This window comes from Siphateles boraxobius, unplaced genomic scaffold (genome assembly GCF_051911475.1).
Source record: "Siphateles boraxobius isolate OS27281-9 unplaced genomic scaffold, OSU_SipBor_1 9, whole genome shotgun sequence".
NCBI classification, from domain to species: domain Eukaryota; kingdom Metazoa; phylum Chordata; class Actinopteri; order Cypriniformes; family Leuciscidae; genus Siphateles; species Siphateles boraxobius.
Genome location: NW_027509219.1, coordinates 17,846,100 through 17,857,595, shown reverse-complemented (window position 1 = coordinate 17,857,595; position 11,496 = coordinate 17,846,100). Strand labels below are relative to the sequence as shown.

General features: G+C 35.4%; 2 protein-coding genes across 3 annotated transcripts; one reads left to right on the top strand and one right to left on the bottom strand.

The window, feature by feature from the left end:
* The first annotated feature begins 145 nt into the window (after positions 1 to 145).
* On the top strand, positions 146 to 5,018 carry derl3 (derlin 3). The gene is made up of 7 exons (XM_077223990.1): positions 146 to 482; positions 1,965 to 2,030; positions 2,135 to 2,208; positions 2,379 to 2,472; positions 3,266 to 3,461; positions 3,869 to 3,959; positions 4,062 to 5,018. Exons 1-7 carry the CDS (start codon positions 393 to 395, stop codon positions 4,192 to 4,194), a joined length of 744 nt encoding a protein of 247 aa, XP_077080105.1. The 5' UTR covers positions 146 to 392; the 3' UTR covers positions 4,195 to 5,018.
* Positions 4,937 to 11,412, bottom strand: smarcb1a (SWI/SNF related BAF chromatin remodeling complex subunit B1a). 2 transcript variants are annotated; one of them, XM_077223987.1, is made up of 9 exons: positions 11,238 to 11,412; positions 10,772 to 10,883; positions 10,530 to 10,659; positions 9,540 to 9,677; positions 9,059 to 9,186; positions 8,770 to 8,936; positions 7,851 to 8,041; positions 5,680 to 5,811; positions 4,937 to 5,572 (listed from the first exon to the last, which is right to left on the bottom strand). In XM_077223987.1, the coding sequence occupies exons 1-9, from the start codon at positions 11,319 to 11,321 to the stop codon at positions 5,533 to 5,535; spliced, it is 1,122 nt and encodes a 373-aa protein (XP_077080102.1). In that variant the 5' UTR covers positions 11,322 to 11,412; the 3' UTR covers positions 4,937 to 5,532. The 2 variants fall into 2 exon arrangements, with proteins under 2 accessions (XP_077080102.1, XP_077080103.1); XM_077223988.1 differs by having other exon boundaries at positions 10,530 to 10,638.
* Positions 11,413 to 11,496: the final 84 nt, after the last annotated feature.

The following is an 11,496-nucleotide window of genomic DNA, read 5'->3' as shown; positions in this document are numbered from 1 at the left end:
TTGTATAATCTATTCATTCTCAGTTTATAAAAAACTATTTTCATCAGTTACATTTAAGCCAATATTCTTTAGACACGTCATCGAAACCACGCGATCTCATTGGTCCACGGAAGAACAAGAGAATTTTGCTTATAAACACGTGGAGGTGCTGAAGCGACTGATAAAGCCTGGATGTCTCACTCCGCCCCTCATTTCCTAACACAAACATTAAGAACCATTAACAATAAATAGTTGACGCTAACACTAAACGCGGACATGCATATTGATACATAGCCCATCCACACTGAGCCGATCGATTGTTTGTTAGTGCATTGAAATATGATGTGAGATATAGCTGACTATACGGATACACAGTGAAAGTGTACAAAAGAGTTTAGATACGTTGGAGAAACATGGCAAACAGCGTCACTCAAGAGTACATGCAGATCCCTGCCGTGACGCGAGCATATACCACTGCATGCGTCCTGACAACTGCAGCTGTGGTAAGTAACCCGTGTGTACATATCTGAACAACTAACATCACATGCTGATGATTTCAGTCTATATGTCAGTATGTCTTCAAAATTGTTATTTCCCCCACATAAAGATTCAATGTCAGTGTAAATGCTTAAAGAACCAACATCCTTGTAAAAAAAAATAGCCTATTTAACTTAAGCTGTAACTTCACTTTTTGAATGTTTAAATGTGTTAATATTATAAATAGCCTCTCAACAATGAGGTCATAAAATGTAATGTATTATATACAATAATTAGAAATTAGTGTTTTTATATAAAGGATTGCTTGTCACACTGTCAACTACCAAAGGCTCCTTTTTTAAAACCACCTATATATTTACGTTGTGGCAGCGTCTGTGGCACGTTGCATTTCTACTATGGCAATGTCGCTGTCTACGTGCTCACAACATTGTAACAACGCGATAGGGCTAGCAAGCAACGTTGCGCGACATTCAGCACAATTTCTCGACATTGCGAGACTCTGAGAGACGACGTTCTGACAATTCTTTTTTTATGTTACATATAGATATCCCCAATTTAGCTTGTTATGTTTAGAGTTTAATTTTTAATTAGATAATTATATACTTTTTAAATATTGTGTATCCTTATTATTATTTAATGGGCCTATCAGTAAATTAGCCTAATTATAATCAACATCTGCATGTGTACACGTTGAAGAGTAAAAATGACATAAGGTTTCGTTAATTCAACTTTATTAAAACTAAATAGCACTTCCAAAAGTCATACATTTGTGAAAAAAGAAAAAATCCAATATACACATTTCTTTTAACATCCAAAGCAAAGGCAGATCAGAACATGTAATGAACACAACCGGGTTCTGTAGGCTACATGGTAGACAGTCTAGTCGAAAGCCGGGTCGGGCGATGAAGGTCGGTAAACCGAAATCAGTCCAGGGAACATCCACTCCACAAATCCATAGGGAGCAAAGAAACTAACGTTAATTAGACTAAATAGCAGACAAATAATAGGAAAAACTAAACGGGTGTGCGAGAGGTTACATTAGTCACATTAGAAAATGAAGTTGTAATCTAGGTTGTGTTTGAAGAACTACGTATTTTATTTAGCTGATGTAAATTAAATTTCATTCTCTGTTATCCATTCCTTGCTCGATGAAGAATGAGACAAGAGACGACCCAACGAACGGTTGAAATTTAAAGGGCCGATTCGCGCTTCAGGGCAATCACGAGTACATAGTGTGGTCCAGTTGCCAGTAGACACAATAGGCCGCATGGCCCTGAACGGTGGTTTAATGTCAACATTGTGACAATCATAGACAACACTGTAACAACCTTCACCACTCAACGTAGTTATAGCAAATTTTTGAGTAATGTTGTTAAAACGTTGTTAGAAAGTTGGGTACGTTGTGCCCATGGATCAGTTGGATCAGAATGGATCAGTTCAGTGTTTGCTGGGTTATCACTTGCTTGATATTAATTTGTGTATTGCAGCAACTGGAGTTCATCACACCGTTTCAACTCTATTTTAACCCTGACCTGATATTAAAGAAATACCAGGTTAGTTCCCAAATGTCTTTGAAACATTGCTGCATTCATGACAACAACTTTAACAACAATATGTAGTCTTTTGTTTTGATATTCATGTTTCTTGCTTAATGTAGGTATGGCGACTGATCACAAACTTCTTATTTTTTGGACCTCTTGGATTCAGTTTCTTGTTCAACATGATTTTTCTGTATCCTCTTTGATCAAAATGAATATTTCTCTTTGTTGGTTGTCTGTGAAATGTTCAGGAAGTGCACACAAAAACACATTCAGAGTTTCACAGTGTGTTTGCTTTGCATAACAGCCGTTGGGCTCCTGTGCAGCTGTAGGTCATCTGAGTTTCTGTCCTTGACTGAGCAGATATCGGTACTGCCGAATGCTAGAGGAAGGCTCCTTCCGTGGACGAACAGCAGACTTTGTCTACATGTTCCTGTTCGGTGGTGTTCTTATGACCGTATCCTTCAACATTCATCACATTAAGAACAGTCAAGCATGCATCTCTTCAACAAAACATATATCATGTTGGCTGAATAAATTGAAACTTATATGTAGTACGCTGCCATTAAAAAGTTTGGGGTTGGTGAGATTTTTTTAAAAATATTTTTGAAAGTTTTTGTGCAATTTACTAATTTCTTGTGGAAACCGTGATATGTCTCTCCCCCCCCCCCCCAGGATTATTTGATGAATTTAAAGTTAAAATAGAACATATTTATTTGAAATCGAAACCTTATGTTATAATTGTATTTATTGTCAATTTAAGGTGTCCTTGCGGAATAAAAGTAGCCTACTAATTTCTTTAAAAAACAAAACAAAAAACAAATCTTACCCACCCCAAACATTAGAACTGAAGTGTATTTCTTCCCTCTGTAAAACACAGTAGTAGATTAATTTTATGGACAACTTTTGTGATGCTTTATGGTGCTTTTATTTTAAATTCATAATTGTTACAAATAGTCATACAAAATACACTTGATGTCATGATGCAGTTTCAAAGTATGGATTTTCATCTCATAAATTTGACTTTTTATCTCAGAATTTAAACTTTTTATCTCATGATTGTGACTTTTATGTCATAAATATGACCACTTATTTTCTTGTTTGGAGAGAACAGACTTCCACAGTTTGAAGAGATGTCAATATAAAGTTTTTCCTTAAGAAACATTTAATCTTTTCATGTTATTTATTTGTAGTAACAAATTAAGTTTAGTCTTCCATCCTTCTAATTTCTTTAACTTCGGTATCTATAGCTCTTTGGTCTGTTTGCCAACCTGTTCTTTTTAGGACAGGCTTTCACTATCATGCTGGTTTATGTCTGGAGTAGAAGGAACCCTTACATCCGCATGAACTTCTTTGGCCTTCTCAACTTCCAGGCCCCATTCCTTCCCTGGGTGCTCATGGGATTCTCATTGTTATTGGGCAACTCCATTGTCATTGATCTTTTGGGTATGTTAACTTTTGTCCTGAAATACTCATGATGACTTTTGATGCGATTTTGCATAAACAAAACGATTAAATAATTCACTTGAAATACTTGTAGCTGAAGTTGAAATGTATATAGATTTCAGAAGTAAATGTGTGTATATATACTGTATACATTGCTGTTCAAAAGTTTGGGATCTATTTTTTTTTTGGTCTCTTCCAAAGAAAAAAAAAAGATCACCACGGTTTCATTTATTTGATCGAAAAATTATTCTTTATTGAATTGAAAGTTCAAAAGAACAGCATTTAATTTGAATTCAATTTAAAGTATACATGCTGAATAAAAGTATTATTTTAAAGATTAAAAAATCTGACTTATCTCAAACTTTGGATAGTAAACTTTAAATGTGTGTGTGTGTGTATTGGTGTAGGGATTGGTGTAGGACACGTCTACTACTTCCTGGAGGATGTATTTCCTAACCAGCCAGGAGGCAGAAAGCTTCTTGCCACTCCTGGAATTTTGTGAGTATGACTATAAATGACTATGAAGTTTTTCTTCTATCATTTGTTTGGCTTTAACACAAGAAACAAACAAAATCAGAACTATTCAGTCATGTTTTGCAGTCGAGTTTTGTTTGACGCACCTCAAGAAGATCCGAGTTACGCTCCCCTTCCAGAAGATCAGGATGGGATATCCTGGAATGGACAAGGTGTAGAAGATACTGGCCAAGATCAAAATGAGGAGGATCCACAATGAGAAGAAAACTGAAGGATTCAATACCACTAAGACTGCAATAAACATTGTCATGCTTTTTAAGTCCTGCTTGTTTTAGTTGGGAAAGTTTATATCTGCATGTCAAGTTCTGTAAGTCAGAATATTTTGAAGACACTCCTTGTTAAAGGGACAATGCTTTAGCATACAGTCCACTGTGGATCCAGGAAAGACGGACACTATGGTCATCGTAGTGCCTTTTGAGTACAAAATGAATGGATCCAAATTTTGCATTCAGTGCCATGCACATCACAAAACAAGTTTTCCTTTGTTATTTTGTTCTGGAAGAACAATGCCTTTGTGTTTTACTTCACACCACATGGTTTGAAACAATTGCCGTATTCTCGTCAACTTCTGTTTAATGAATATTACAAAGTAATGGTGGCTGGCAGCATTGGAGTTTAAAGAGAAACCATTCAATCTCCCGAACTATAATCCATCATTTTAGAGGGAGTGCGGATGCCACAAGAGGGTATTTTTTTGGGTACAATAATGTGGCATAACTCTTTTCCCACAACAGTCAGCGGCGATGGAGGTGGACACATTCACAAATGTGCCGACTATCTGAAATGCCAAATTGAACTGCAGACTATGCATTTTCAAGCCTTTGGTCTTTGTTAGCACAGCACCATTGAAAAATACAAAAAGGTTTTGTGTGGTGAAACTGAAATTGTCCGAAAGAGTTTGTCCTCCATAAAAAAAAATGACGCTTCTTAAAAACCATGGATATATGTGCGAGAAGACTTTTTATTTAAATATAAATACAAACACACTTGTTTGTCTGATGAATAAAGATTTCATATTTCCCATCTGATTGTTTGTTGGCTGCTTCTGCTTTAAAAAAAATAAAAATGTGGCTCATATTTTTAAATCCATATCTAAAGCACTCGAGTGACTAGTTTGCTAGTTCAGCACACAACAAAGACTAATTTAATTTCACTCCTTTAGCAAGCAATGTTAATTGGAAGCTTTTTGGAACAAACGATAGTTTTTTTTATCTTAATAATTTTATTTAAAAGCACATTGTTTACAAAATGGCATCTATACACAAAACAAGACAAAGATACCATAAAATACTTTTAACATTTAGACCATCTGTCTCTGATCAGACAGATATTGGGCACGGGGGAAGGTCATGACACAGGCTTTGACTAGGCCAGACTGAAGCAGATGTTGCTTTACATTAAGTTACTCTGATCAGGAGGGACTTGATCTGGACTGGCCAATGGAATGTCTCTATGTTTTTATTTCAGTAATGCTGGGTTGTAGCTCTATTGTATTTCCTCTTCAGATTTACATAGTTGTGGGAGAGGGCTTTTATCTTCACCATGCTGGGGCTGTGTTTGCAAGTCGTCTCATCCGCCTGAAATACACAGGAAAAAGTTTGAAATGAGTACTGGAATGGTCACAATCACCTCTCAAATCTTTGAGCAAAACGGTATTTTTAAGTAAGGCAGTTCATTCTCTTACCTTGTGTTTCTGTCCTGGTCCCTGATCTTCTTCTCCATCTCGGCATCTGTCAGCGTCTCCAGCAGTGGACACCACTGGTCAGCATCACCTGTGTTTCGGATAGCAATCTCCACTGTGGGGAGAGGGTTCTCGCTACAAAAAGAGAAAAAACAGCAACTTAAATCTAAAGTTCAGGGACAACTTGTTCTTTTGAGTCAGATATTTTCCATCTGAATACAGTACATGATAAAAGTTTGAAAACATTAAGTTTTTATTTTAAAGTAGTCTCTTAATCTCACCAAGGCTGCATTTATTTGATTAAAAAAAACAATAATACTGTTAAATATTAATACAATTTATATTAACTGGTTTTTGTTGTAATATATTTTAAAATGTAATTTATTCCTTTGATGCAAAGCTGAATTTTCAGAAGCCAGTCTTCGGTCGTCAGTCACATGATCTTTGGTGCAAAAGAAACATTTCTTATTATCATTAATGTTAAACAGTTGTGCTGCTTAATATTTTTGTGTTAACTGACTTTTTTCCAGGATACTTTGATTACTTAACAGTTCAAAAAAACAGCATTTATTGTAAATAGAACTTTTTAATATGTATTCAATTTCATAAATGTTTTTACTGTTTTTTTGATCAATGGTCATATAAAACAAAAAAAAAAATAGCTTTTTTGCCAGCAAACACTTAAGATGGGTTTGGTGCACACAGGGATAAAAAAGTACCTCATGTGTAAAATGAAATACTCTGCTGTATCTTTAATGCTGTGTGCCTAAATTTCTGCCAGAGGTCCTGGACATCTTGTTCAGATCCATGGCATCATGGATTTGGTCAAATACCAACAGATAAAAAAAATCAAAACCTGACAGCCTGTGATAGAAATCTTCAACGGGCCATGTTTGGATCTTCCAACAGGACAGTGATCCAAAAACAAACATCAAAACAAAAATGGGTCACTGAGCACAAAACCAAGCATCTGCAATGGCCATCCCAGTCCCTGAACTGAACCCTGAAGAAAATGAGTGGGCTGAACTGAAGAGAAGAAGCGCCAACATGGATCTGGGAATCTGAAGGATCTGGAGAGATTCTGTATGGAGGAATGGTCTCTGACCTCTTGTCAGGTGTTCTCCAAACTCATCAGGTATTATAAGAGAAAACTCAGAGCTGTTATCTTGTAAAATGGTGGTTGCAAAAAGTATTTAATAAAAGGGGGCAAATAATAGTTCCCAACGTGTTTTGGAGAAAAACATTTATTTCATAATGTGATTTCCCCCCAACTTTCAATTCTTTTACTTCAATGAAAGGTTAGATTTTTGCTAATGTTTTTAATAAAATATCAAAAGGAATAACAATGCAGATTTATTTTTTACAGCCATCTTTGATCATATTTATTACCAAGGGAGCAAATAATTCTGACCAGCACTGTGTATATATATAATTAAGCAGCTAAATCTGTTTTCAACATTGATAATAATAAGAAGTGATCTTAGAATGATTTCTGGAGGATCATGTGACTCTGAAGACTAAAGTAATAGCTGCTGAAAATCCAGCTTTGGCATCACAGAAATAAATTACATTTTAAATTATATTAAAATAGAAAACAGTTATTTTAAATAGTAATAATATTTCACAGTATTACTGTTTTTACTGTATTTTTGATCAAATAATGTAGACTTGGTGAGATTAAGAGACTTATTTTCACTTTTTTTTTTTTTTTAAATCTGTAATGTTTCCAAACTTTTGCCCAGTATGTAAGTTCACAAAACTGTGCTGAACGATAAAAATAAAAAATAAAAACCAGAACCTTAAAATTATTAGTTAAAGACATTAGGTCTTCCTCCCAGAGGAAAAGCATGACCCTTCTAATGAGTTTTGTAATAACGGACATTAGACACAGTCTGAAAAGATGTCCAACTTGGTAAAAAGTTCACATTGGCAAATTCTGAACTCTCTCCTATGCTCTTTATCATATAAATGGAGCAACATTTTAAATAGTCAAGCTATAAAAAAAAAATTCTCTGTAACAATATGGGGATGTTTGTGATGATGTTTGGAGGCGTTTTAATAACACACTAACACTTCACTTTTTACCACATTTTATCTTATGCAGTGAAAAAGCTTTAAAAGTATTCAAGCTCAGCCAGGACTGTGATGAAGTGGATTTGTGTGCAAGTCTGAACCTGAAAGCGTAGGTCCTCTGATGCCAGCTGAGCTGTCCACGTATGCTGTATGCGATGGTCGTGACAAACTCTCCGCCCAGGCCCAACTCAGAGCACAGCTTCAGAGCAAACTTCTCCGGAGAGTTCTCCTTCTCAGACATGTCCCATTCAAACTGGTCCACCAGAGATATGTTCCCAACATGAATGTTTAACTACAGAGATAACAATAACAGCAAATAAATAACCAACCACATATTCTATTTTTATGCAATTGAATAATAATAATCATAATAATACTTTATATACATACCAATTTAGGGATTATTATTATATATTTTTTTACTTTTTTTAATTTCTTTAATTCAAATAAATATTATTCTTTTGAATTTTGTATTCATCAAAGAATCCTGAATTTTTTTGATCAGTTTCCAAAAAATATTAAGTGGTTACTAAAACAGTTAGGCCTATTAAACAGTTTCCAACACTGAAAATAATAATAAATGTTTCTTGAGCAACAAATCAGCATATCAGAATGATTGCTGAAGGATCAGGAATTAATTACATTTTACACAGACAGTTTTTTATATTTTTTTATGTGTACACTAATGTAACTTTTGGCCCTCCAGCAGTTAAAAAACAAAACTGTACGCATTTTGCAGAAAACGTTGTTTTGTTTGTACTTCGACTCTGCGTGACTGCACGGATGAATACGGTTATCCTACTGATTTCCCGTGTTTTGTGGATGGAATCTGTTAGTGGTCACACCACAACACTCTACTCACTATAGAAACAAAAACTGTTACATTTATGACATCTTATCATCATGTTTGTAGGCGCTCACATTTTGAAAATCTTTTAGTGTGGCTCCAGCTTAATGAGATCTGATATTAAAAGATGAGATTACTGAAATCAAGGGGACTTGGCAGAATGACGCATGTACCTTGATGATGACTCTCTGGTCCATCTGCTCATCCAGTATGCTGTCTGTGGGGTAGGACTCTATCTGCTGTCTGATGGCCGAGGCAATGGCTGGAACAAAGGTCAGTGGGCTCAGGTCCAGGTCGTCGCAAAGGATTTCAGCAAACATCTCTGGAGTCATTAGCTTTTCTATCGTGTCAGAAAAAAAAAAAAAAAAAGAGAGAGTTCAGGATATTGCGTAAAGCGTGAAAAGCAAAAAAATGATTAAATTCAATGAATGCTGCTCAGAAACTTTGTTAGGGACAGTCTACCATTCATGTTCCATGTGAAAGCATCACGCAGTTTCTGCCCGTCAATCTCCATGTCCAGTCGGATGGGCACAAGGATCTCAGGCTGGGTGGCATTCTCATGAATGACAGCAGGGTCATGATCATCAAAGCTGTAACAGCACATATCCAGAAGACAAACACAGTAAGAAAATGAAAACAGTGAAATTATATACACGAGTAAGCAGACTTTGTGAAATCTGTTCATATTATTTCAGATTCTGTTTTATGTTCCCCAAATGTTTTCCATTTAAAACATTTTCTGGATTCCGCTTTATTGGTTTAATTAACCTCAATTACCTTTTTGACATTTTTAATTTTTATGGAATATTGCAATATTTATTATAAACAATTTATCCATGCACAACTTGTGTCACTTAATGAACTGTGATGCACTGCTCCGCTCCACAATGTGAGATTGAAAGATTTATAAAAACAAACAAAAAATTATAAAAAAAGGTCTCACCAGAGGGGGAAGGTCCTCTTTTTGTCACGGCCCATTCGGTTGCGGTTAATTGTGGTGGAACAAGGCACAGCATCTAAGTGATGGGAACTATTGGGCAGAGTGGGAACCCACTGACTGTTTCGCTTGGCTTTCTGTTCCCTGTGAAGAAAACCATAGGTTAAAAAGGGCAGATGTGCTTTTTATAGGGCGGGACAAAAATTTGTTTTATTTGTGGGTGACAAAATTACCATGATGATTTAATACACTATTTAGTAGACTTAGGTTACCAAATAAAGAGTGCATCATTAGACTAATTTCATCATCACACAAAAATAGTCACAGGTCTCTGTAACGCCATAGCAGCAATGGCTATATTAATGGACAAATCAACATTATTTCAATTTAAAAAGATAAATATGATTGGAATATCATTTCAATACATCGTTTACAATAATTTAGCAATTTTGTCTTCACAAAACAATCTAAAATCTACATGTATAACAAGAACAACAATAGTAATAATAACAATTATACAGAATCTTTTAATTTAATATGTGATAGAAATTCAAAAATTATTCTAGGAGAAACCTAAAAAATGTCCATTAATATATTTTCTGATAAAAAAAGTTGTCTAAAATAATTTAAAATAGACATTCTATTAAAATATTTTATACATTGAATCGAGTGGTTTAATCCAAGTCGATCTCAAGTTTTGGGTGAGTATACAGTTTCAATGGGACAGAAATCGCTCAGATTTCATTAAAAATATCTTCATTTGTGTTTTGAAGAAATACAAACGTCTTATGGGTTAGGAACGACATGAGAGTGAGAAATTGATGACAAATTTTTCATTTAAGTATGGGTGAATTACAGCCTAGGTGAATTACACCTTTAATGAATGAATAATTCCACCTTTTTGTAATTTGAATTATGAAGAAGAAACCTCTGAAATGGGCATGTTTGAAATTGAAGCAAGTGTGACTGCATTTCATAAGATGAGAAATGCTTTACCTGAGATAGGCTGGAGGTTCAGTGCTGATTGACACAGCCTTGTACTTCTCATCATGTCCATCAAATATCTCTTCTACTTCTGAGGCCTTCAGCAGCGTCACACTGGTGGCTAAAGTGGTGTAACCGTGATCTAACACAAAACATTGCTTATACTTTAAGATAGAAAGTGCCATTTCCAGCTTACTTTTAACCCCCAGTCCTCAGATCTCTTATCAAATGTTCATAGTGAATTCAACACTTACCGTGAGATGATGCTACTATCTTCTTTCTCTCCTCTACTGACGCAAGTCTTCTTGAGAGTGATGGGTAACGCTTATATAAAGACCCTCTGAACATACGCAGGTAATTTCCAACCTAAATACAGACACATAACGGAAAATTATTTACGATTGACTAAAAAAATACCCATAACCTGTTCTGTCAGTAACTGTACGGTTTATCTCTAGTCTCTGGTAATACAGTATTGTGTAAGTTATAATACAACTACACCGCAAATAATGCATCGGTACTTGATGTGTAAAATGTCTGGGACCTATTCAATTCAAGGAATCGTCAATAATTTCAGCAGTTATTGATCTAATCACAAACAACAACAATCTTAGCTAGCTAGCTAGCTAGCTAGCTGACGTATTAGCACCCAATGCTAAACAATATACGGTTCATAAACATAAATCCTCGTTAAAATGATAAGTGTGTTTAATTACAAACCTCTGATCCAATCATGTAAAACTCCCCATCCTCTTCCAGTTGGAATTTAATAGGTTTCTGTCCGTATGTTTTGCTTAAAGCCATGTTGATCGCTAGCGCGACTCGTTCCGCTAAACATGAGTATTGAGAGCCGACCTGTTTTGCGCATGAAAATGACGTATGCGGACTCTCAACATACTAGTTTAGAAACACAGCAGAACATTCAGTGCGAGAGACATAAGCTGCGTCCCAATGTGCATACTATGCCCCTAAATAGTAT